The sequence below is a fragment of the Malania oleifera genome, chromosome 1, assembly GCF_029873635.1.
Source record: "Malania oleifera isolate guangnan ecotype guangnan chromosome 1, ASM2987363v1, whole genome shotgun sequence".
NCBI classification, from domain to species: domain Eukaryota; kingdom Viridiplantae; phylum Streptophyta; class Magnoliopsida; order Santalales; family Ximeniaceae; genus Malania; species Malania oleifera.
In genome coordinates, this window is record NC_080417.1 from 16,937,593 (window position 1) to 16,963,026 (window position 25,434).

Genomic DNA, 25,434 nt, shown 5'->3' on the forward strand with positions numbered 1-25,434 from the left:
TGAACTCACACAAGAATGGAATATTTAATTACATTATCATTCTTAATATTGTTACAACTCTTCTACCTATGAACGAACGTGCAAAATTGCAAATATTTACATTCGCATGAGACTATAGGTTTCACTGACTTTTTTGTTTCCCACAGCCATTGCCCATCAACATGAACCAACATGTATATGGAGCATCTATAACTATAATGCAGGAGATGAAAGAATGATGAGTTGTGCTTGCGCTTATAGCCTAGCAATTCAAACTGCAATGACAATGTCCTCCAGCTGTATCCACCCATAGGCACACCGGTCCCGAATCTGTTGAATAGTTGAAACTGCTAAATCAACCACAGGTCTGATTTTGGCCAGCTCTTTCTCCAGTGGTATTCTACTGCTAACCTCCATCTGCAACCCCATTAACAAGAGAATTGTACATTCTTCATCAGCTTACAAAACATCTAGCTATATAAGAAATGGAAAATCCCTGAAGCATTATAATAGATTAAATAACAAAATATCTTTGCTAAACCAGAAACAGAAATCCCTGAAATAGTAAAATAGATAAAGAAATATGAGTTGGGGAAATATAAACCACCTTTTCAATGCAGCGTACTGTATCAAAAATGTGGCAAAAGTATGTAAGCTGCTTGTATAGATCCGCTTCTGTGTACTGGTACAGGATGCATTACAACCAAGTTTCTTAGCAAATAAATTCATTCGAAGTGTGTGTGTGTGGACATGTGGATATATATAGGCATGATAAGAACCTTTCTTACGAGACGCCCAGTACAACGAGGATAACTTGGACATACTGTTCCTCTCTCAGAATCACCAATCACCCGCAAATTGAGACTGCGAGTACTGTAGTTGCAAGTTTCATCATCGCACTGAAATCAAAAATCAACCATTAAACAAATCCTGTTTATTACTTCTAACTATTTTAAGATTCCACATCATAAGCTGCAGAAAGTAGATACCATCATTAAGCCCTTGTAGTAAATTGAGATAAACCCTTCCGCTTGCCTTTTAACCTGACAGACGCAAGCATGGTCAAATAAACAAATATTTGGTAGATGATGAGTCATGCATGAAACCAAAACGCATATCTTCTCATGCAATAACTATACAGTAACATAGCTAACGTGGAAAATAATAGCTTAAGATTCACCACTCATGGTCCACAGTTAAGAAATATGAATATTTAAATCTGATTTAACAATTCCAAACAGCCTGCTTTGAAGATTGCCATCTCATCCACCCAAAAAAATTATTTTCTGTACAGTATAGCACAAGTGCTTCATAGAGGCCTCAGGCCTTATGTTGAATTGTCTAATCTTTTAGAAGTACAACATATGAATAAAAATATATTGCAAAAACAGCAGACTTCAATACTACCTGATTAGCCATCAATGTAGAAGACATCCTACCCAAGTCACCTTCTTCTGGGCACTTGGGGCAACGCAATTTAAGCCAGAAATCATCATTGGATTCCCCTGCTTGAAGGTGAGTAGGCTTTTCACTTATTGATTTACATACGGACGTGAACACAGGTGGGCAATTGAAACTACTAGAGCAGCTGGGACATGACAAGATTAAAGGCTCACAACCCTGATATCTGCAATTCAATTCAATGCAAGCATTCATTCATTACTATTTTTTCCCTTTTTGAAGAAACCAGAAATCTTTTGAAGTGTGAAGATAATTGTTAAAACAAAAAGGTAAACAGCGACCTAACTGAGAAAAACAAATGCATTTTTTTTCTCATCATAAATTAGTCAGAATGATATAGGAATTTCAAAAACAATCAGTTTATTATTAGTAATTGCAATATTTTTAAAAATTGGGTATCATTGAACTGTATGCAGTAAAATGAAGTTTACAGTGCCCTCATTGAAAATTGTGGGCATAATCTAAGAACAAAAAGCATTGTAGGCATTTTTACTATATCTATTGCAAACAAGTATAACAATTTTAATGGTTACCTTTCCATGTCATCTATAGCACAGAAGAGTAAGCTGGAAGGATCACTGCTGATAGCTTCACTTGTTTTATTTTGAAACTAGGAAAACACATTGTATATATGCAATGTCAGTCTAGAAAATTATACAGTATTGAAAGTCAAACTTACCAGGAGTCAAGTAATATTTACCTTGGATGAGTCCAGTCCTAAACAGTCAGCCAAACGTGCTGGGCTCGTTCCCTCAATTGAAGCACATAGACGTGACACCACAGGATGAATCTGCAGAAAAAAAAAAAACCCAGCTTAAAAGAACTGGAGAAAAAAAAAGGTACAAATATTGTCACTTTTATTGGATCAGGTAATAATGGATTGAAAGCAGAACCTGCTGTGACAAATAATAGTTAATGTCAATCATCCATTTTCCATTGTCACGTTTCAGTTCATCAGGATGTCTAGCCCGCTGAGCAATTCCAGTTGAAGTACCTGAGCCAGTACCCTGAAACCAAATCCTCAAAGTTTGTGATGAACTTCTGATAAAAGGTTCTCTTTTCTCCCCATCGCTCCTTCTATAGTTTTTCCAAGTTTTAATAAGACAGTAAAGCTTAGCTGATAATGTAGAAGAAAACAGAAAAAAAAGCTGCACACCTGCTCACAACAAATAATGTAGGGTACTGTATCACCAGCACAACAGCCAGCAGAGTAGCCACTTTGCTTTAGTCTCAAAGCCACCTAGAGAATTGCTCATAAGTCAAAGAGTGATATGACCAGATAAATCACAAACCAACAAAGGACCAAATATTGTTATCCAGACTCACCTGAACATGTGGTTGGTTTTTGTCTGGGTAGGCTTCTGGCGGCTTAGTCAATGATTTTGTGATGATGTATTTCTCAAGGGCTACCTCTCCATTCCTCATATCCTCCTGTACCTGTTATTTATGTACACATTAATAACAATTTGTTAGATCTTCCAGCAAGAACACAGTTTGATGTGTGATTGTGCTAATCAGTCAAAGTTTCACCAAGAAATGACAAACATAATGGTATTGTCATTTTCAAAAAGATCAGTAAGAAAACTAATAGACCAAGGCCCCTTGAATCACAGCCACATTAGCATAATGACAGCAAAAACAGTAGGAATCTTTTTTATTATCTAAAGCTTTTTAGGAAACCCTCTCATTCTTTCTTGGTTTTTAACTTCAGTTGGATTTTGGTGTGCCATCAATTTTTCAAGGCTAGATTTGTTTTATGTCTGCATGTCAATCAAAATGTATATGGTTCAGATGACGATAATGCACAAAATCATGACTGTACCTTCATGAGAGAGTTGTGTATTGATTCAACGACATCCTCACATGACCTATAAGCAAAACACATTCATGTTATGAAAATTTTAAAATGCAACTGTCTCATTGGCTTTTCTCCAATTGCAAACTCGCCAAAAGCTAAAGAACCAATGCATTTGCATGCACTACATATAAAAGCATACCCTCCAGACAATATTTGACTGAGGCAGAAATCTCCCAATTCTTTTGACAATAAGCTCCAGTCTCGACGAACTATATCAAGACCTTTGCGTTCAATAACCTGAAACAATAAAACAATTACAATGATTAACAGATAGAATGGAATATTATTAAAGAAATCCAAAAAGAAAACAGGAAAAAAAAAAACCAAAACAAAACAATGGGGGGGGGGGGGGGGATAGAAAAGATAAAAACAAGCTACCTCATATGGTGTACCATCCTTGAACTGCACTTTTACAGCTGCATATTTCTTTTTCTTGAAAAGCAGCATCCTCTTGTACAAACCATCGAGATCAATTTCTAAACATCTATATTTCTTATTTACCTGAAAGCATGGGCAAGTGACACTGAAACATTAGTGTAAAACATTAAATGAAATCATTTTTTTTAATATAGAAGCATCATTGTTTTAAAAGGCAAAGGCATAAGTGACGTGTTTTAACCCTTAAGAGGCAAAATGTAAGCCTTTTGAGAATTTTATTTTTCAATAACAATATGTCAATAAATGAAACACATTTAAAAAAATAATAATTAAGAAATTCCTGACCCTGCTTCACCTTGATTGTTATTTGAACAAGTTACTTCTTGGCCCGAGTGGGGATAGCATTTCATGCTATTATGTAATTGTTGTAATTGTATAATAGTTATTATTATTATTTACAACCTTATTTATATTTATTACTATAGTAATATTGATTATATTACTATTTATACAATTAATATATTAGATATAAGAATATACAACTATATAAATTAACTATATAAATAAAATATTAAACTATTATAGAATATTGTAATATATAGTATAGAGCGGATAGCAGGAATCGAACCCGCATTATTAGCTTGACAGGCTAGGGGTTATATTCGACATTGATTCATCATTTTAACGTCTCTAATTCAAAACTGAACATGAAACTTTGGCTTTATTCAGCTCCTTTAAGGTTTTTTCAAACAAAATGTAAAATATATATATATATATATATAATTTGTAAACTGCTTGTTAGCCATCCAAAAAAGGTACTAACTTGAATTCATTAATCATACCAAAAGATAGTTACAACATTACAAAATTCAAATTATTTTCATGATCTAAGATGCAACTCTCAATTATTTTGGTAAGATTGAGGTTTAAGAGTTCGAGAAGTCAACTCCTATTACGACCTTTATTTCATATAAACAAGTAAAATTTTCTAGTCAAATCTAACTTGAGAATCACACTCCCAAAATGTGTAAGCCTCAACTAAAAAGGCACAAAAAGGCATGTCTTTCCTACAAATGTGTAAGCATCAATGTTCAATGCATCGGCCTTTTGGGGATTTAGTATTTTAGATTGAGTGGCATGAGCCTCAAGGCATTTTAGGCATTGCCTCATCTTGAGGCAAGCCTTCATCGAGCATTTTAAAACATTGAAAATTATGAAACGGAATCATCAATAACACACATATCTGCAGTTTCCATGCCAGCTAGCCAAAAATGAATTTTTTTTCCTTCTAACCAGCTAAAAGCATAGGCCAAAATCAATCGTTTAGGTCATCTATCAAGCTGGTAAGATTGCTCATTCTTTTGACACGGATGAAACAAAGCATGAATATGCCTAGCTTCCAAAAAATATCTTTAGGTCAAAATATGATCATGAATCTTTAATAAAGGACTAATCCTTTTCTCTGGCTGTGCGCATTTGATTTGCACTGTGTTTAAAGCACAGAACGGGAGGTGCATTTGATTGCAGTTAAAATGTTGGATAGAAGAAAGAGAAATTTCATTAACCTCATTGTCTCAAAAAAGAAAAGTAACCTTTATTCTAGGCTTTTTTACCACTACATAATTAAATATAGTTACTCCAACAAAACTTAGTTTACCTCTTGGATGACTTTCCCTGCAATTGCTTTGGCTTTTGCAATATCATCAAGTCCACTGTGAATCATTATTGAATCGGTATCACCATATATCACCTGCCAGATGCAAGAAAATGCATCCTTTCAACAGCTAACTTATTTAACCAATCAGGAAGTAATGTAGATATGACCATTATTAGATTACATAAAATTTGAATTTCAGTATAAAAGAGATCACCTCTAAGTTCAAATTATTCTGAACAAGATCAACAGTACTTTGTAGGATTTCCCTTCCCTGCACAAAAAATGTGACTTGGTCAACACTAATTACAAGCACTCAATATACCAACATATAAATGCATGAATTTTTTTGTGATTTTAATATATGCAACAGAAATTTATCTTACTTGTAGTGTTATTAATTCTGCAAGTGGTTTTGCATAAAATCTTGAATTGGAGAAGCCAAGGCATCCATACATACTGAATTGCATGTCAAAACACACAAAATAATAGAAAATGTCATATACCAAAAAATAATAGCAATGTTGAGTAACACTTCAGAAATCAAAAGGGAAGAAAAAGTGCACAAACAACAAACACAAACCTGTTTGCAGTGAGCTTCAGAGCTTGCTGCTGAATGTCGAACTGCTGGGCCTTAAGACCTGATGCAGTCTTTAGCCATGCCTTAACCATTCTCCTCCGCTGAACCAAATTTTTCAGCAACTACAAAAAGAATATTGAAAAAATCAAATTCTGTGGAGGAACAAAAGATATGGCATTCCAGGTTTTGATAAAAATTTTCATACTTAATGCATGAAACATATCCAGAAAAATAGAACAAAAAGAGCATTCCTCTTCTCTGGCCAAGCAATAAGTCTTAAATTCAAACAAAAAATTTGGAATGAGAGCAGAAGTTGAGCATGAGAAAAGTGGATTTCGAAATGAAATTACGTATATAACATTCCATAAACAGCAGCTTATCAGAATTCTTAAAATGGAAATTCTTGTGAGCAGCCAAAAAAAAATCTTGTAAAAGAAACTAGTGTAAATCATAAACACTAAAACATGTAAAAGAACAATATGCAAGAGGTTCAAGTAACTGGAATGGTGGCTTTGGATCGAAAATACATGCTAATGAAAATATGTAAAAAAGAAGTCTTAAAAAAAAGATCAACCACTTAACAAAACGGCCATTATAGCTCTTCAACAGCTCAGCCAAAAGACCTCTATGACCTGAGCTAATTGTGGACAGGCTTTTCAAGTGGCAGGCAAGCAGGAATTTAATTTATATGAGTTTCAAATACATAGCATGATTGCATGAAGTCGGGAAGCTGCATGATTTAGTGCCAGCATATTCATTATTTAACAAAATAAACCTATCTTCACTTGAAATGGTAAAACCAGCATGCTCGCAGTATAAAGGTAACCAAGCAAAGGTCAGTGAAATCTTACGAAGTTTCCTGAATTCAGAAATTGAGGAATGGATGCACTTTAAATTGTAAATAGTTCACTGCACCTTAAAAACGAATAATATCTTGAGGTATTTTTAGAGCAAGTCCTTATCTTATTGGGGTTTTAGAAAAACAAAAAAACAAAAAAAAAAAAACCTCATCCTTAAATTGGAGTAACAGTTCCCCTAAACAATAGTACCATGACAGTGGCACCCTCAGCTATAAAATTGCAATAAACTACACTAGCACTATGAGTTCATTTGCATGTAGAGGTGACCGGGTTTTTAGGCAGCACAGGAAGCTTTTGTATGAAATAGAGAAATTAATATTGTTGGCCAGCAGAGCGATGAAGGAATCTAGTCAAAGCCAGTGTCTTACTCTGAATTGACTGACTGGAAGGGTCACTATCTATCTCTTATCATTTTTCTTCTTACTTTTCAATAAGAAAGCAAGATCAAGTCAAAATTTTAGCTTGCTGCAAATTAGGCTAAGAATTAAAATCAATTGTTTCCCTATTGATTAGAGAAATGAGAGACTACGGCTCCATATTTAGTTCTCACAAAGATGGCAGGCAGTGAGAAGGGCAGTTCAAATGGCTGAGAAAAAACGCTCTTCAGCCAGAAGAATAAAGAATTGATTGGGACTGAACAAACTAAGCTCCTTTTCTCACAAGTGCAATTTCCTCTTGACTTTTTTAACTAGGGCACATTGCTCCAATATGCAGTGTCAAGGGGAGACACTGCTCCAATCAAAGAATAAGGTCCGTTTTTGCAAAACCGAAGAAAAAAAATATATGTACGTAAGGGGGAATAATCATCAAAAGACTAATCCTAGAACATTTTAAAAGTCACTTGATTCAACCAAAATATTCATAAAGAAAATTCAACATATCCAAAGAAGAAATGCAAAGAACTAACTACACAAACTACCCTAATGCTGAAACCCGATATTTTCTTCTTATACTGCGGCACATTCAAAGCTTCAGAATGCATACTACACGATTGAATGATCTACCACTTAGAAGGGGCACATCAGACATGGAAGTCATTACACCAAATCATGCCAATGGCTAGAAAAACAATATCCACCAAAAATAATTTGCAATGCTTGTACTGAGTTAATAAATTTTTAATATTTGAATTGATATATTCATTCTTACTTTATTCCCTTTTTTTTCTTTCATGGGAGCTGTAGTAGAAGCGTCAATTGCTCCATAAGATGCAAATAGTAAGTCCAAGGCTTTGAAATATTTGTTTCAATGATCAATGTAGTCACAAAGAAGGATGCACTAGATTTAAGGGGAGTATACCTCCGGTAAAACTCCAGTCATCCTACTAGACGGTAAACGTGGAACTAATCCATCTGGAGATCTTTCAACTGTTGTGAAGCAGATATTGTATTCCTGTGCAGAAAGCACATAAAATGTTCATGAACCATAACAAATGAAAAATAGACCAGTACTAATTGTTATCCCCTTGGAAACTACAAACAATTAACACCAGTTTCATGCTCAGGGAGAGAGGGTAGCTGACTAACCTGAATGATAGAAGGGTATAGACTGTTGAAGTCCAAAAGTAGTACTAACTTGTCATATAAACCCCTTCTTGGCTCCAAAACAAGCCCACCTGAATATGCAGGACCCCTTTTGCCTTTTCCGTGATCATTGTGTGCACTATTATTTTCAAAATTTGCATCATCAATATCTAAATCAGCATTTCCATCCTCAAGGCCATGATTCATTTTCCGTTTTGCCAATTTGTCTGCCTTCCCATGAGAAGAAGTCTTATCTGGGACCATGTACTTTTTTGCATGGAATGCATGTAACAAAAGATATTCTACTCGTTGTGCCCTAGCACCCTGAAAAAACATTATTGACGAGACAGCTTACAATTCATATGCAGTGTCTGTAAAAAGAAGTTTCTTTTTTTCAAAATATAGTCATTAAATAAGTAAATAAAGAACATCATCAAGACTCACTTGGAGAGTCTTTCCCCAGAGGTTACCACTGATGTTGGTCAGCTGACGTGTAAGGGGAAGAACACTTAAATGAAACATGAGTTCCATAGATAACCATGCATCCGTCTCACCACATTCAATCTGAATGAATTAGAAACAATAAACAGTAAGAATCTTCGCATGGAAAGGCAATAAGCAGCAATGTAGTAGGTAAATAAAATTGCCCAGTTGAACCATTTTTCAGGCCAGAAGATGAACAACTCTGTGCGGCCCGAAGATACCTCAATTAAATGCATCAAGCTACTGAATGTCGATATCAACTTATCCACGTTAGTAGTTGACAAATTGTATAATGTTTTTTCAGAGGCATACTTGTCAAACCAGATAGTCATGAATTGAAATCATAGTGAATCAAGAACCAAATTGAATCGTGTGTCAGCCAGCAAAAATTCTAAAAATCTGTCATACAACGAATGTATACATCTGAAATGAACAAAATATATTAAAAATGAAAAATATTGATGAAAATTGAATGATTATGTTTGTGAAGTTAGATATGGAGAGAAAAAGAAAAAAGAAGAGAAAAAAAAGAAGAAAGCAAGAGAGAGGAGGCAGCAGTTTCCTGGAGTCTTACATGCAGCTGCAGGTCTGCCCTCTTATCAATAGTAATGAAAGTTTTAAGGGAAAAAATACCCCCAGTCATGCAACCTAATTGCCGAAATAACATATTCACATCTAACACTCCCCCTCAAGCTGAAGGTGTAAAAATATCACCCAACCCCAACTTTTTACAATCATTACACAAGGAAGGCTTCAACAAAGGCTTGGCGAAAGCACTGCCTAATTGATCCACAGATTTCACAAAAGGAGTTCTTAGACAACACAGCATCCCTGACAAAATGATGGTCAACTTCAATGTGTTTTATCCTCTCATGAAATACTGGATAGCCGAAGATATAAAATGGCAGCTTGATTATCACAAAACTTATCCATTGGCTTTGTTACTAAAAACCATATCTCTAACATAAGAGACTTCAACTACACAAGCACACCAACAGTATGTGTCATAGGTCAGTATTTTGCTTCAACACAAGATATTGCTACAGTAGTTTGTTTCTTTCTAAGCCAGGTTACAAGATTACCTCCCACAAACATATAGTATCCAGTAGTATACCTTCAATTATCAACAGAGCCAGCCCAATCTGCATTAAAGTATCCCATGATACCGTTTTATTACATTTATATATCAAACCTTTGCCTTGAGAGCCTTTATAATACTGAAAATCCTTCAAACAGCATTCCAATATGGTTGTTTGGGATATTCCTTTAACTGACTCACCACCCCCACTGCAAAAGATATCTTAGGCGTAATGACAATCAAATAGATCAACATGCCAAACAACTACCTATATTGACATTAGTCTTCACAGTTCAGTCCAACATCCCTAGACAGCTTTGTGTTATGATCCATAGGAGTATCAATTGGTTTACTCTCAACAAACCGGTCTCACCTAGCAAGTCCAATGTATATTTTCACTGACATAAACTCAGCCCTTTCCTACACAGTACAGTCTCAATACCAATTACCTACCCAATTCCTTGATTTGAAATTCAACTTGAAGCCACTGCTTAACAATCCTGCTCTGATCACTGCCAGTGATGATGATTATAAACTACTAGAAGTACCATACTTGTCTCTTTTTTGCGAAAAAGGACCGAATGGGATGAAGCTAAATGTAAAGACCACCGCCCTAAATTTGTCAAATCAGGTTTGAGGAGACTACTTGAGACCATAAATGGCCTTATGCAAACTACATACTTTACCATCCTCCCCCCAGGCAACATACCCATGAGGTCACTCCCTGTATACCTCTTCCTTCAAATCTCTACATAAAAAGGCATTCTTCACATCAAACTGATACAAGGGCCAATCAAAACTAACTACCAAAGAGATCAATACACAAACAAATTTTAGTCAAGCAACAAAAGAGGTCTCAAAATAATCAATACCATATGTTTGGATGTATAACTCCGCCTTTGATGCACTTAAATGTCCTAATTTTTCCATACACAGCCGGTCCCAAGCCTGGGTTAAGGAGGAGGGTTGCGTTAGGTAGTTGACAGCCAGCGTAAAATTTGTCAGATCACTATGATATGAATCCTTACCGAATATTTGCTGGGGCGTCCCCTACAAGTGACGCGTTGCACTTGAACCACCCGGGTGTAGCGAAAAGTGGGCGAGGGTGGGCTAGGTCCTCGGCCCGAAGCGACGCGCCGTGTCAGCGCCCGAGTATGGTGTCAAATATGTGAGGGTTCCTGCATCATTCTGGACGTGGGCAGGTAAAGACGTTAGTTCAGGAAACTAGGATTAGATTAGCAACTTGGAATATAGGGACACTTACAAGTAAAAGCATGGAAATTGTGGATACAATGATTAGAAGAAGAATTAATATAATTTGCTTTCAAGAAACTAAGTGGGTGGGGGAGAAAGCAAGAGAAATCGATAAATCAGGTTTTAAACTTTGGTACACTGGAAAAGAAAAACATAAGAATGGAGTAGGCATTATTATAGACAAAAACTTAAAAGATAGCGTTGTGGATGTAGCTAGAGTAAGGGATAGAATTATAAAAATCAAAATGGTATTAGGACAAGAGATAATAAATATCATTAGTGCTTATGCTCCTCAAGTTGGCTTAGCAGAAAATCTTAAGAGACAATTTTGGGAAGATATGGATAGTATTATACAAGGCATACCAGGGGCTGAGAAAATATTTATAGGAGGAGATCTGAATGGACAAGTTGGAAGAGATAATAAAAATTATGAAAGGATACATAGAGGATATGGATATGGAGACAAAAATGAGTCTGGGGAGATGATCTTAGACTTTGCTATGTCATATGATTTTAGTATAATGAATACTTGCTTTAAGAAGAGAGAAGAACACTTAATAATCTTTAAAAGTGGACAAAATAGAAGTCAAATAGATTTTTTTTTTAACTAGGAGGGTAGATCGTGTATCATGCAAGGATTGTAAAGTTATTCTAGGTGAAAGTCTAACCACACAACATAGAGTCTTAGTGTTAGATATATGCATTAAAAAATGGAAGAAAAAGGATAAAATAAACCAGTGTAGGAGAACTAGATGGTAGAACCTAAAAGGAGAAAATATAATAAAATTTAAAGATAAAATGATCAAAGATGGGGATTAGACCTTAGAGGATGGGATAGATTCAAATACTCTTTGGAATAGATTAGCTAGCTCTATTAAAAAGATAGCAAAAGAGATTTTAGGCGAATCAAGGGGAAGATTCTCAAATAGCAAAGAAAGTTGGTGGTGGGATAAAGATGTACAAAAAATCATAAAGACAAAAAGAATTTGGTATAAAACGTGGCCAAAATGTAGAAACAGCGATAACTTTGAAAAATATAAGGAGGCAAGAAAAGATGCAAAAAGGGCCGTTAGTGAAGCTAAATATAGATCATTTAATAGTTTGTATGATAGATTAGGTATAAAAGAAGGGGAAAAAGATATATTTAAACTTGCTAAAGCTAGAGAAAGGAAGAATAAGGACTTAGGAAATGTAAAATGTATAAAAAGTGAGGATGATATTGTCTTGGTTAAGGACGAAGATATTAAAGAAAGATGGCGAAGTTACTTTAGTAAGTTGTTTAACGAAAACCAAATAGAAGGCTTAAATTTAGAATTGTCAAATGAAGAAAAGACTAAAAATATAAGATTTATTCGAAAAATTAGAGTTAACGAAGTTAAGTTTGCACTAAAAAAGATGAAAAATGGGAAAGCTATGGGACCAGATAACATCCCAATTGAAGTTTGGAAATGCTTGGGTGATAACGGAATTATATGGTTAACTAATTTATTTAATACAATTGTAAAAACTAAGAAAATGCCAGATGAATGGAGGAAAAGCACTTTAATACCTATATACAAAAATAAAGGAGATATTCAAAATTGTAATAACTATCATGGAATTAAACTTATGAGTCATACGATGAAACTATGGGAAAGAGTAGTTGAACAAAGATTAAGGTTAGAAACGAAGATCTCAGAAAATCAATTTGGTTTTATGCCTGGGAGATCTACCACAGAAGCTATTTATCTTTTAAGAAGATTAATGGAAAAGTTTAGAGAAAAGAAGAGGGACTTGCATATGATATTTATTGACCTTGAGAAAGCATATGATAGGATACCTAGGGAAGTTCTATGGTGGGTTTTAGAAAAAAAGGGTGTATGTTGTAGGTATACCGATGTCATTAAGGATATATACGATGGAGTAATAACTAGTGTAAAGACTATAGATGGAGAAACTAGAGAATTTCCAATTACCATAGGTGTACATCAAGAATCTGCTTTGAGTCCTTATCTTTTTGCTTTAGTGATGGACCAATTGACTAAGAGTATTCAAAAGGAGGTTCCATGGTGTATGTTGTTTGCAGATGATATTGATTTAATTGACGAAACTAGGGATGGAGTAGAGGCTGAGTTAGAATTATGGAGAGAAGCTTTGGAATCTAGAGGCTTTAAGATAAGTAGAAATAAAATAGAATATATGAAATGTAATTTTAGTAATGATAGGAGGAATATTGGAGACAAAGTTAAACTTGATGATGAAAAAATAAATAGCACTTGTAGATTTCGATACCTTGGATCTATTATGCAAGCTGAAAGAGAAATTGAAGATGATGTAATGCATAGAGTTAAAGCAGGTTGGGTAAAATGGAGAAGTTCTTCAAGTGTTCTATGTGATCGTAGAATACCCTTAAAATTGAAAGGGAAGTTTTATAGGACAGCTATAAGACCAGCTATGCTATATGGATCAGAATGTTGGGCGACGAAGAAACATAATATCCAAAAAGTAAAAGTTGCCGAGATGAGGATGCTTAGATGGATGAGTGGTATAACATTGCAAGATAAATTAAGGAATGAACATATTCGTGGTAAGTTAGGTGTAGCTCCTATAAAAGATAAGATAAGGGAAGGACGACTCAGATGGTATGGACACTTGCAACGTAGGCCTTATAGTGCACCTGTGAGGAAGAGTGACTTAGTTGCTGTGGGGGGCAGTAGAAGGGGTAGGGGTAGACCTAAAATAACTTGGGAGGAGATAGTGAGTAAGGATTTAATATCTTTGAATCTATCAAAAGAAATGGTCCATGATCACATAAATTGGCGGAAAAGGATTCATATAGCCGACCCCACTTAGTGGGACTAAGGCTTGGTTTTGTTGTTGTTATATGTTTGGATGTATCCCTTCCCAACCAATCAAGCCTTAAGCCATTCAGTATAGCCATCAAGAAGATATTTAATAGTGTAGACCTAACAACACCTAACCAACTCTTTACTAGGAGGAAGATCCACCAAGTCTCATGTCCCTTGAGTAGTCAAGGCATCCATTTCTACATCCATTGCATTCTTCCACCCAAGGTTAGCAAGGGCTTCAACGTTCAAGGAAGAGACAGAAACAAAGGAAATAGACAAAGCAAAAAAATGCATAAGAGTAAGAAGGTTAAGAACCGAAACATAATGAGCAATAGGATAAGTAACTAAGGATTGGGTATGGGTTTGAGTACTTTTCCGGTGAGCAATAGGCAAATCCAAGTCCCATTAGGATGGATCTCCGCAACCAAAAATCGAAATTGGGCAAGAGAGGCGGCTGCATGGTGGTAGTGATTTCTCTACTTGCTTTTCATTATTCATAAATACTCAATTGTTTCCCCACCTTTGTATCTAATAGATTTGGAAGAGTAGAAGATTTTTGGAGTGGGATAACGGAAGGAAACAAAGGGTCAGCACATGAGGGGTAATTAGAAATCGTTGATGGACTCAAAATAGATTCATCCGAAGAGGACCATGCATTAGAGAAATACGGTGGTCCCTTAAAAAATAAATAAACATATAAAAGGTGACATCTGCACTAGCATTTTCCTATTATTGTGGGGATCATAACATTTATAACCTTAATGAGTACTTAAGTACCCGACGAGTCACATTTAACATCACAAGGAGAGAACTTGTCTTGTGTAGTATGTGGAACATTAATAAAACATATGCAACCAAAGACACGAGGCACCACAAAAAACATGAACAAACACAATTAAGAAGAGAATTTGTCCCCTAAAACATTGGAGGGCGTCCTATTGAGCAAAAAACATACTATAAGAAGAGCATCAGTCCAAAAGGTTCTAGGAACATCCATATGAAGGAGCAGAGACCATGCTATGTCAAATAAATGCCTATTTTTTCTTTCACCTATGCCATTTTGCTAAGGGGTATGTATACATGATGTTTGATGAATAATCCATTTGTCCAAGCAAAAAGATTGAAACTCATCTTGAACAAATTAAGTGCATTATCAAATTGAAAATTTTGAATACCAATGCCAAACTAATTTTTTATTTCTTGGTAGAACAAAGTAAATGCATTCAAAATTTCAAATATATCCTTTTCCAAAAAAAAAAATAACAAAGTCATACGCGAAAAATCATCCACAAAGGACACATTGTTGATGACTACTCAAATTCTTGACTCTACGCAGACCCTAAATATTTGAATGAATAAAATAAAACAATGTTGACTCAAATCGAAGACTCATTCTTGACAAAAAAGATATCCTGACATGCTTTTGCAACTAACATACAATGCACACAAAACGAAAAACCTTAGACATGGGAAAAAATTTTAGTTTTTGAAGGGTTGGATGACCCAAACGAGTGTGCCGCTGATCAAGAGAAACACCATAAGTAGACATTAAGGAAGCGGAACAACAAAAACTAGAGCAACCACCACCACCACCATCATAATAGTACAAGTCGTCCTTCTCAAGCCCTCCACAAATCCTGTTCATCTAGAAATCCTAAATAACACAATGAGAAGGAAAGAAGATTTTGTTCATTAATTAACTGATAATAAGTTCTAGGGAAATTTAGGCACATACAACATAGAGAAAAAAGGCATAGAAGGAAACATGAAAATTTTGCCACAACTAGAAATTAATTTAACTTAACCTTCAGCAAGAGTAATCTTAGAAAGTAAAGTAATGGGTTTCAAGGACTGAAATAAATTACGACTACTTGTCATGTGGAAGGAGGCACTAGAAGAAGATGAAGAGGCAAGACGCCCAGTTGTACCTGAATAGGCCACAATAGCATTAGATGTAGAAGAATGAGTTCAGAGTTGTTGAACCATGTGGGTAAGATTGTTGCACTCTTCTCGAAACATGGTAGATGATGTACTCAACTCCTAGTGAAGTGGCTAGATGCCCTTGAACCTTCAACAATGGAATCAGCCTCAGCAAGAGACTTATTGATCCAAGTAGGTTTCCCATGGAGATCCCAACATTGATCAAAAGTATAATTGTCCTTGCCACAATGTGCATTAGAGAATTGTTACAATGAACTCCTTGTCCTAATACACTACTTTTGCCACAACCACCATCCAAACCTTATCCTCATCCTCCAACACTTCCCCAACCATGATTTAACATAGTGCTAGCCATGCTAAACTACCACATAAAGAATCTTGAGAAGAAAATTGAGAGCCATATTTGGTGACCCATTAGATTCTAGCATATGCTTCAGTCATAGATGGAATGGATTCAAATGCAATAATCTAACTGCAGATGGGTTGAAGCTCTAGACTCAACTCAACGAAAACTTGGCAGCCAAGAACTATGCCCTTTGCCACTTAATCATCTCAATGTCAGAACTAACTAGTTCATAAATGTAGAGTTCCACCCACGTACCCATCAGAGTGCATTAATACTCACTAATGTGCTTACCTTCTTGGTCATATTTGAAAAACTTCTCATATAGGTAAAAACACAAGTTTGATTTTTCTCTTGCAAGAAGCTTTCATGAAGATCAACCTATATGGCCTTGGTTGTTCTATGAAACATCACATTTACAGCAATTCATGGCTCCATGCTATTTGACAACCACACAACAAATGTGGTATTCTCTTTCATCTGATCTTCATAATCCTTGGATTCTGGAAACAGAGAATGCAGCAAATATGTGGACTTCTCTTTCACGTTAATATACATGCACTGCCTGAGACCAGAATAGGTAGTTGGAGGATCCAAACAATTTGATGGTTGTGATCTCTTCATAGAGGCCATCAAAACCACCCCCAATACGCCACAATAAGTGCACACTAGTATCAAGAATGAACAAAACAACAATGCGAAATCATGTAGCACACACAAGCACAGAGCAGAACTTTGAGAGGGCTGCTTTGATCGTGGGACATAAGTTACAATATCCTACAAGAAATTACTGGACCATGCAAAAGTGGGCAAACCACAACAAGCACTGCAGCAACTTGATAAACAACCAGGCAGCAAGGCAACTACAGGTTTGATGGCTGGCAGCTACTAGTATTGAGTACCAACAAGAGCAGGAAATAAAGTCATTGAACACCAATCAAAACCGCCAACAACTGATACAAGATTGCAGCAATCAATTGTGAACACTCAGGATCATCACACCCCAACCAACCAGCAATCAATAACACAGCAACATCAGTATACCAGAAACAGGGCGTGACTTCACATCAACAAATGACCATGAACACAAACAGCATCCTACCAAGGATGCTGCACAGCGAAACGAAGATGAGAAGTGACCTTAAACTACTCTCAGACCAAACAGAAAGTCAGATTTGAGAGTTGATTAGGGAAGATAATAAAGAAAAAAATAAATCAAAAAAACAGATTTGGAGGAGATTAATGCTCTGATACCATTGTAAAGTCAGAGGAGGGCAGAAGAAAAAAAGGAGAAGATAAGAAAAGAAGAAAGCAGGAGAAAGGAGGCAGCAGTTTCCTAGAGTCTTACGTACAGCTCCAGGTCTGCCCTCTTATATATCAATAATAATAAGTCTTAAGGACAACCCCCCCCCCCCCCACTAGCACAATTTAATTGCTAAAATAACATATTCCCTTCTAACAATGTACTTTAAATCCTAACATGCCTACATGCACATCTGTGTACAGATGAAAAGTATTCAATTTGTTAGAAAATTGAAATGTAGAAGTAACTCACGCTTGAAATATAAAAATTTTGACATGCCCTATATATCCACTTCTAATCTCAAAATAAAGTTTTCTTGAGAAAAATCAAACAAATGGAGTCTTAATTGAATTGTTAAACTCCATAGTTAAGGAAACCAAAATCTAGAAAAACAATTTAAAATTGAGATTAAAGTAGAAACACTTTATCCATTTTGATTCTAAAAGCCCTTGGACAACGTTTTAAGGATCTTTGCATTAAATAGTGAATTTTTGGATTTTTAAATGGTTGGGTTTGATTAGGAACCAATTAGATGGATTGGATCTGAGTCAGATGTGAATGCTTACTGAGTCATGAACTCATGAAACATTAGATTCCAATTGCATGTCATAAGATTTGAATCAAGAACTGAACAATCCAAGGTCAATTCTTGCTTATTTTGATTTTCCTACTAGAATCAAATTGATAGACTCGCAAATTGAATCACATTATTAGGTTTGAGAATCGGACTTTTTTGTCAAAAACGTATAGAGGAAGGTCAATTCTCGCTTATTTCGATCTCCCTACTACACTCAAATAGATAGGCTAGTGAATTGAATCGTATGATTCCACGAGAATCGTGCAATTTTGATGGCTATGTATACAGGAGGTACAGGACTAAGATAATGGAAACAAGTTTCAACATGGCAATCCGCCATTGGACTTAAGTCATTTAGAAGCCATGATTTGTCCATACCAAGTACAACAACTGACCATCATGCAAGCATTTTCTTTTTCTTTTTTTTCTTTTCTTATTATTTTTAATTTTACCATACTCTTGATTAAAATATTCAAACTACCATCCAAAAGCAAGTATGAGAACCTACAAGTTCTATAAGGGAGTCTGAAGTCTGAAACATTCTTGGAATATCATGTGGAGTGATCTCCTTCCGATCTTTGTTCAGTTGAGTCTTAGCAAGTTGCGTCAAAGAATAACTGACCTGGAAGAACCAAATTTGCATAGTTGAGACATCAAACTATACATATATTACCAAGGGCAGCAAACAGCAAAGTATTATACCTCTTTTAAGAGATCACGGGAACACAAATATGTATCACACAAGAGCCGACCAGCAATACAAGACATGATCCCTGGACTTGCTCCTGATCCAAAAATGGTGCTTCCTTTTGTAAGCTTGGGCATCACAGAACGCTTGAGACGACCTATCTTGGACCACATGCTGCTTGGCACTCTGCATGCCTGTATAATTTTGGTTAATATGCATGAGTAATTTAGGGATGGCAGCTAATTCAAAAAAAAAAATTCAGCATTTGTTCCTGTCTCGTGCATTGAAATTGGGAGTGTGCCAACAAATATATAATAAACATAAAACTTCAATATGTGAAAAACAAGATAAAATGTACAAAATCATTATCAGGCTTTTCAGCGTATACAGAGCTGTTTGATATTTACTCAACTATGAAGCATTTCTGCCCCCTATTTTGAGGGGGGCACGTATAACAATGAACAGCTCAAGTCAGCAGTCGGATCCACCCCAACCATATCGCAATTATTTTCATTAGTATTACACTATTACTCATGGCAGAATGCCAAACAATATACTTCCAGTTTATCATTAACTGAAAATGGTAGCAAAGTATGGTTAGAGCTTGGAACTCCCATATTTAGAGGTCCTATTTCTGATATTGGGAAGGGATTTGGGATGGGGAGTGGAATACCCCATTTGAGTAGCCCATGCCCAATAAGCCGCCCAATTGACCAAAAAAGTATGTTTAAAATTTATTAGATTGCTCCTTAATAAAAATGTACAGGAGTTTATTCCCACCTGAGCTCTGTTGAGAAGAACATCCAGGTCAAATCCTGAAATATTGTGTCCAACAAGAACATCACTATCCAGTTTGTACAATTCGATCATCAAACGGTTTAGCAGAGCTCTTTCACTGCAAAATAATGTTTGAAATAAATAAATAAATTACTGGGGCCCTAAGAACTGATATTATGAGTAAATCTGGTACCTCATTAGTAAATTGAAAGTAAATATTTGACACCGAAAAAAAAAATGATAACTTGCCTGCTTTCAAAACCTAAAACATTTGATTTAGCCTTTGAATTTCTATCAGCAGCCTCTTTAGCAAATCCCATTGGAAAAATGCCTCCTTCAAGCTTGCGCATGACGGTAAAATGGCTAAGTATACCAGGTTTCTTCCACTCTGTGGCCAACATGGGAGTGTCGATCTGAAATGCTCAAAAGTACAAGCTGTCAGTGGTCTTGGTACCATATGTCAATCTATATAGGACAAACTAGAGTCACTGTCAAAAAAAAAAAAACTTCTATTCAAGCAATAACCAGCCAGAAAATAGCTGCTTTGGTTTAAAGTTTAATGACTCCTGCAGGGTGCAGTGAGAATATAAACATGGAAGTTAATGGATATAAAGAACACCTAAGAGCTTTTACTATAGAATTTCAGTCACTGCAGAAGTGTATTAGCCAATGGAGATGTTTTAATTTTTAAACTGTGAATGACAATTCATGAAACCTAGTAGAAAATCAGCAAAGTTTCAGCCACTAAAAGATGCCTTCCATATCCTCAATTCATGAAGTTCAGTTACGACTCAAGATGTAGTGCTTCTACCAAGACGTACTTGAATCTTGCGGCACAGATGTGATGGTTTTTCTTTGGTCAAATCATCTATATACACATGCAAGTGATGCAACGAGAATTTTTTTAAGTGGTTGCCAGTGATATGGCATTCACAGATTGAAGAAGCTTTGCCTATGTGGTGATAAAAATGTTTTATTCACTTAACCTCTCGAATGATCTTTAAAAATGCCCTCATCAAAACTCAATAGCATAGTGTCTAGTGGCGAAGGATAGAGCATCCACTAAATAAAAATGGACCTGATGGAGCATATTCCAAATCCAGGCATGACATATATACAAATGCATCTACCAAGAATTCACATCATTCAGTTCTCTAAGAATTACAAGGCTGATGCTGTCTCACATGTCAATATTTGCATGCAAAACACGATAATTACTGTTTTCATATTTGTTTAATTTAAAAAATTACTGCATTCCCAGATAACCATATGGAAAATACCTTGGCCTTGTGACAGCTGATGATAGATGCCGAAACTATTTCATTTACATTCAGCTTTTCATTGACAATAGTTTTCAGATTTATTGCTGTAACAACCACAGGAGGAGTCTCAACTGTATTCTTGTAAGTTGAAACTCTTATGTCCTTTGGACAATCAACAGTAACCTCGAATTTGCACCAGCTCACCTGCAACAATATTCAACCAAATTGGAATAGTTAAAAGACTAGAACACCTAAGCATGGACTTCATCAATCAGTAAAAACTAGAATATGCAATTAGACTTCACTAGCATTTCTTAAATGAAAGTGTGTTCAAAGAATTAAAACCTCACCCGTTGGGGAGCAGGACAGCTAGAAAAGCTTGAAACTGACAACCAGGAAGGCCCTTTTATCTTTCTTTTAACAAGAAAAAGCTCCAAGGCACTGTAAATGATGATTCAAGTGAGCTGCTCTTGCTTTCATCAAAGGAAACTTTTTATATGACTTTCTTTCATCAAAATGAACATGTCAAAAAAATTGACAATAAATAAAAATAGGCATGTTTTAAAAGAACTTCAGATTAACTCCTAAACTGAACAGTTGCAGAAATATTGAGCATATAATAGCTAATTAATCAGGACCCTTGTGCTCATGTAGGAACTTAAAACCTCCTCTCAAGATCATCAAAGCATAACCTTGAGTTATAATAAAAAAAGAACCTATTTTATTAGGCAGTTCATAATAATAGGCAATCTTTTGGGACAACTCCAGTACACATACCTAGAAAAACATTTAGATTTCAGATATTCTAGTTTTCAACTTTCTGAGTTCTGACCCTTATTAGGAATATGTGATTGTTCAGCTCAAAAGTTATAAAACATAATAAAACAGAAAAGTCAAATCAGTTTGTGAAGAATTACAAGCTGATTAATTCTTGTTTACTTGGGGTTCTAAATTTCCATGGGAGACCAACATCTTCTGTCTAGGAAATGGCAATTTTTGTATAAGAAAGCTTTTGGCAGGACTGTACATAGGAGTAGGGAAAAAAATCCTCCAACTAATATGATTGCATTTCAAAACTGATGCCCTTCTAAAATACGAAAAATAATCAAAAGCTCTCCAATAAGGTTCTATTAATCAAGCCCACAAAAGAAGCTAAAATCATGTCCTCACATAGATTCAAAATCTACACATGTGCAGATATGCTAGAAATCATTAAATATACACACACACAAATAGAGATGGAATCCGTACACAGAACAACAAACTTGCTGAACCAACTTCAACTACTTATACCTGCAATGAGTTCCAAGCAGAGCACAGAATGTTTCTCCTTTTAGATCTGATGAAAGTGGTGGGTCCTGAAATGATAGAATCATAAAGTAATAATCTGTAATATATCAGGCAAAAGATACAAGCATCATTGATCATATGGCTCACAGAAAACTTTGCAAAAAAAAAAAATACAATTTACCCAACTGCAACTTTGCATGTAATGCCAAATGTAGAAAGGTTAGATGTGAAGAGTGAAATTTATATTTGACTGCTCAGATCACCTGACTGATTTTTTTTAATTGCAGACTAAGAGATTGTACCTTAAATGGATAGTTGATTTTGAGAACATAATTTTCCCCAGCAGGTATGTCAGAACGCTCAAATGCATAACTTCTCTGTTGCATCACAATAAAGGTAACATACCAAAAAAGAGCAAGCAAAATATATAAAAGCATGAAAAAGGAGAACAAAAATCGAGCACTGCACTTTATGACACATTAAAACAACTGAATCTCCAAACCTTAACCGGTGCCATGCAATAAGTCGAAACATTGAGATCCAACAAATGCTTTGCCAGTTCACTCTTCAAACCAGATGCAGCATCCTAACAGAGAAAATGACCAAAGTGAATCAAAAACAGCAGCAAAACTGGGGGTAAAACAAACAAGTGAACAAGCAGAAGACAAAAATCAAAAAACAGGAAACCAAAGGGGGAAGAGGGAGGAAGATGATCTATGGATGTAAATAAGTAAAAATTACTTGCAGACTTGTCAGAAAAGCTGCACGAGAAATTCGCGACTCTTCAACATCTTTCTCAAGCTTAATTACCACATCGTTTTGAAATACAGAATGATTTGGAATCGCATAGACGCATCGCTGCATGTTCTTTACAATCACACAGCAGCTCTGATACGTAGTTCCCGCTTTAACCTTAATTACGGTGACAAACATTAACCATCAACAATCAAAATACTGTTTGTATATGAATTTACAAAAATATCCCAACAAAGCAACAAATCAAACAAAAAAAAATAAAAAATAAAAAACCAAGGCACATGTTTGAATGTGGAGAAGTAGTAGTAAATTACTACACACCAGAATGCTACTAGCATCTGAATCATACATGCCTTCCTAGAGTTTTGACCTCACAATTGCAAGACTGTATAAACACGTCTGATCATATTCTTCATAACCAAGTACAGGCAGCAAAATTTACCCTAACATATGCAACCTTGCAGCAATTAGTTTGGATCCAACTTTACAATCATAACATGTTTGAAGCATAGCCCTAACAGAAAGGATTAGTGGTGCATAGAAATTTATGAGACACTGAAGACCTTCATGATTGTGATATGCAAGGAAATAAAGGGGCACTTCATGTTTATATAGCATGTTCATGCTATAAAATGTCAACTTACTTTCCCAAAAAGATAGACAGTGCCCATATTAGCACCATAAATCTCTTCATGAGCATCAATCATGTAGAAAGGCAGTGACCCATCGGGATGAAGCTCAAAGTCAGATTTATCTTCACAATTCAAACTAGGATTCACCTCCCCTACATCACAGCCAACGTCCACATTCCCTCCACTCCTTACTGCTTGCCATCCAGCAGTCGCACTCATTGCCGGGTCCTTTTCCTCATCAATCTTCGCATTGAGAGAATAAACTTCCTCGCTCTTCACTAAAGGCTCTACTTTTGTTTCTACAACATCTGGAGGGATCTCCTCAACCACATTTCCATTCGTAGAAGAATTTTGTAACTGTATGATTGGATCACTACGCATTGCACAATTCAAATTCTTCTCATCATTCAAGCACTCAGACCCATCCTTTTCCTCAAACAAGTCACAATTATGGGGATGAGCTATCAAAGACTCGCCATTTGTAGAAACAACCTTGGTGGATTCAGGCCTAACTATCGAATTAAGTCCATCAATAGGTGGCTGTTTCTCAGTCTTCACATGAGGAATACAAGAACTTAAACCCTTGGCAGTCGACAGCAAACCCAGTTGCTTCCTTCGCCGCTTCTCCCTATCAGCTTCATCCGGTGCAAATTCAGCAATTACATCATCCACAAGACTATCACATGACAATCCCTTGGCCTTATTATCGTCCCTACTCTTCTTAAAAACCGAAGAAGTGAACATTGAGGAGAGGCGATGCTTACCCATCATAGCCGCCGCCGCTAATAGGGGAGAGGGCTTCTTGGATTGCGGATCCTTCTTTTCCGCTGCCTTCTTCTTCTTAGGCCTTTCATTTTCGCGATCTGATTCGTCTGATGACAGAGGAAGACCAGCTTGGGACCAATCTTCTTCCTCTCCTTCGTCTCCGTACCCGAGACCGTCGTCGTCCACAATGAATCCGCGAACCTCCTCTCTACGCTTAGCAACGAGCGCATCATACTCGGCATCGCCGACGGTGTCGTATATCGGATCTTCCATCTTTACCTGAAATCCACCTTCGGAACGGCGGCCACCTCGGCGGAGATTCTTTAGGCGCTCGAGGGCTTCTGCACGCGCCGTCGCTTCGGCTCCTCTGCTCCTCCGCCTCCCGGCGACTATGGGCTGCTCGTCCTCCATTCTCCGTTTAGGTCTCTCTCTCTCTCTCCCCCCTCGGCACGAGTGCAAGGGTATGGGTTTTGAGTATCAAATGGCGCGAAACTCTCGAGGTTTTGGCGCCAATAGGGTTTTGATAATTTCATTACTGATTTGAGCTATAGTAAATGGCGTCGTTTCGGTAGCCTGTGTATGTCAGTTGTAATGATTCATATATGGTGGGTTATAAGTAAAACTTACTCGAGCGTTATTCGGAGCCCTCTAACCAGTGTCATTTTAATTTTACTCGGATTTGAGTACTTAAATTTGAAATTAATAATAATAATTAAGCCAAGTTTCAAATCTAACCTAATTTTTTAATTTTATTTTTTTATAATATATATTCTCTAAATACGGTTTATATTTTATGTAAATTATATATATTTATATATATCAAATATTAATTTATAATTGATCCGAACTCGAGTTTTATGAACTTGTAGTCAAATCAAGTTCAAGTTAAGTTTTAAACTTAATATTTTTCAGTCGAGTTGAGTTCGAGTCTTTTACTGTATTGACCCGACTCAAATACACCCCTAGTCATTACATGTCTTTGGTCAAAATTATAAAGGCCTCATCCAAAATTTAAACAAATATTTTACTTTTGTCCCTAGTCATGATACTAGCAATAGTAAAATATATTTTATTAGTTTAAAATTTTGCATTTATTTCACTAATTTAAAAAAAAAAAAAGTAAGGTTGACATGTAAAGAATTTTTTTTTTTCTTTTGTTGATCC

The 25,434-nt window shown here is 36.0% G+C and overlaps 1 protein-coding gene across 3 annotated transcripts; it reads right to left on the bottom strand.

The window, feature by feature from the left end:
• On the bottom strand, positions 1-24,839 carry LOC131144375 (DNA polymerase alpha catalytic subunit). Of its 3 annotated transcripts, none has more exons than XM_058092987.1 (31): positions 23,518-24,839; positions 22,859-23,029; positions 22,620-22,703; positions 22,420-22,494; positions 22,121-22,185; positions 21,178-21,268; positions 20,846-21,031; positions 19,815-19,978; positions 19,569-19,683; positions 18,803-18,982; positions 18,609-18,722; positions 8,738-8,857; positions 8,297-8,617; positions 8,070-8,162; positions 5,914-6,032; positions 5,717-5,789; positions 5,548-5,604; positions 5,334-5,426; positions 3,677-3,799; positions 3,438-3,535; positions 3,263-3,308; positions 2,767-2,877; positions 2,597-2,680; positions 2,334-2,447; positions 2,141-2,230; positions 1,974-2,050; positions 1,387-1,606; positions 969-1,022; positions 759-878; positions 587-661; positions 1-396 (listed from the first exon to the last, which is right to left on the bottom strand). In XM_058092987.1, exons 1-31 carry the CDS (start codon positions 24,679-24,681, stop codon positions 250-252), a joined length of 4,644 nt encoding a protein of 1,547 aa, XP_057948970.1. In that variant the 5' UTR covers positions 24,682-24,839; the 3' UTR covers positions 1-249. The 3 variants fall into 3 exon arrangements, with proteins under 3 accessions (XP_057948970.1, XP_057948979.1, XP_057948989.1); XM_058092996.1 differs by having other exon boundaries at positions 20,846-21,026; positions 21,173-21,268; XM_058093006.1 differs by lacking the exon at positions 18,609-18,722 and having other exon boundaries at positions 20,846-21,026; positions 21,173-21,268.
• Between the last annotated feature and the right edge of the window lie 595 nt (positions 24,840-25,434).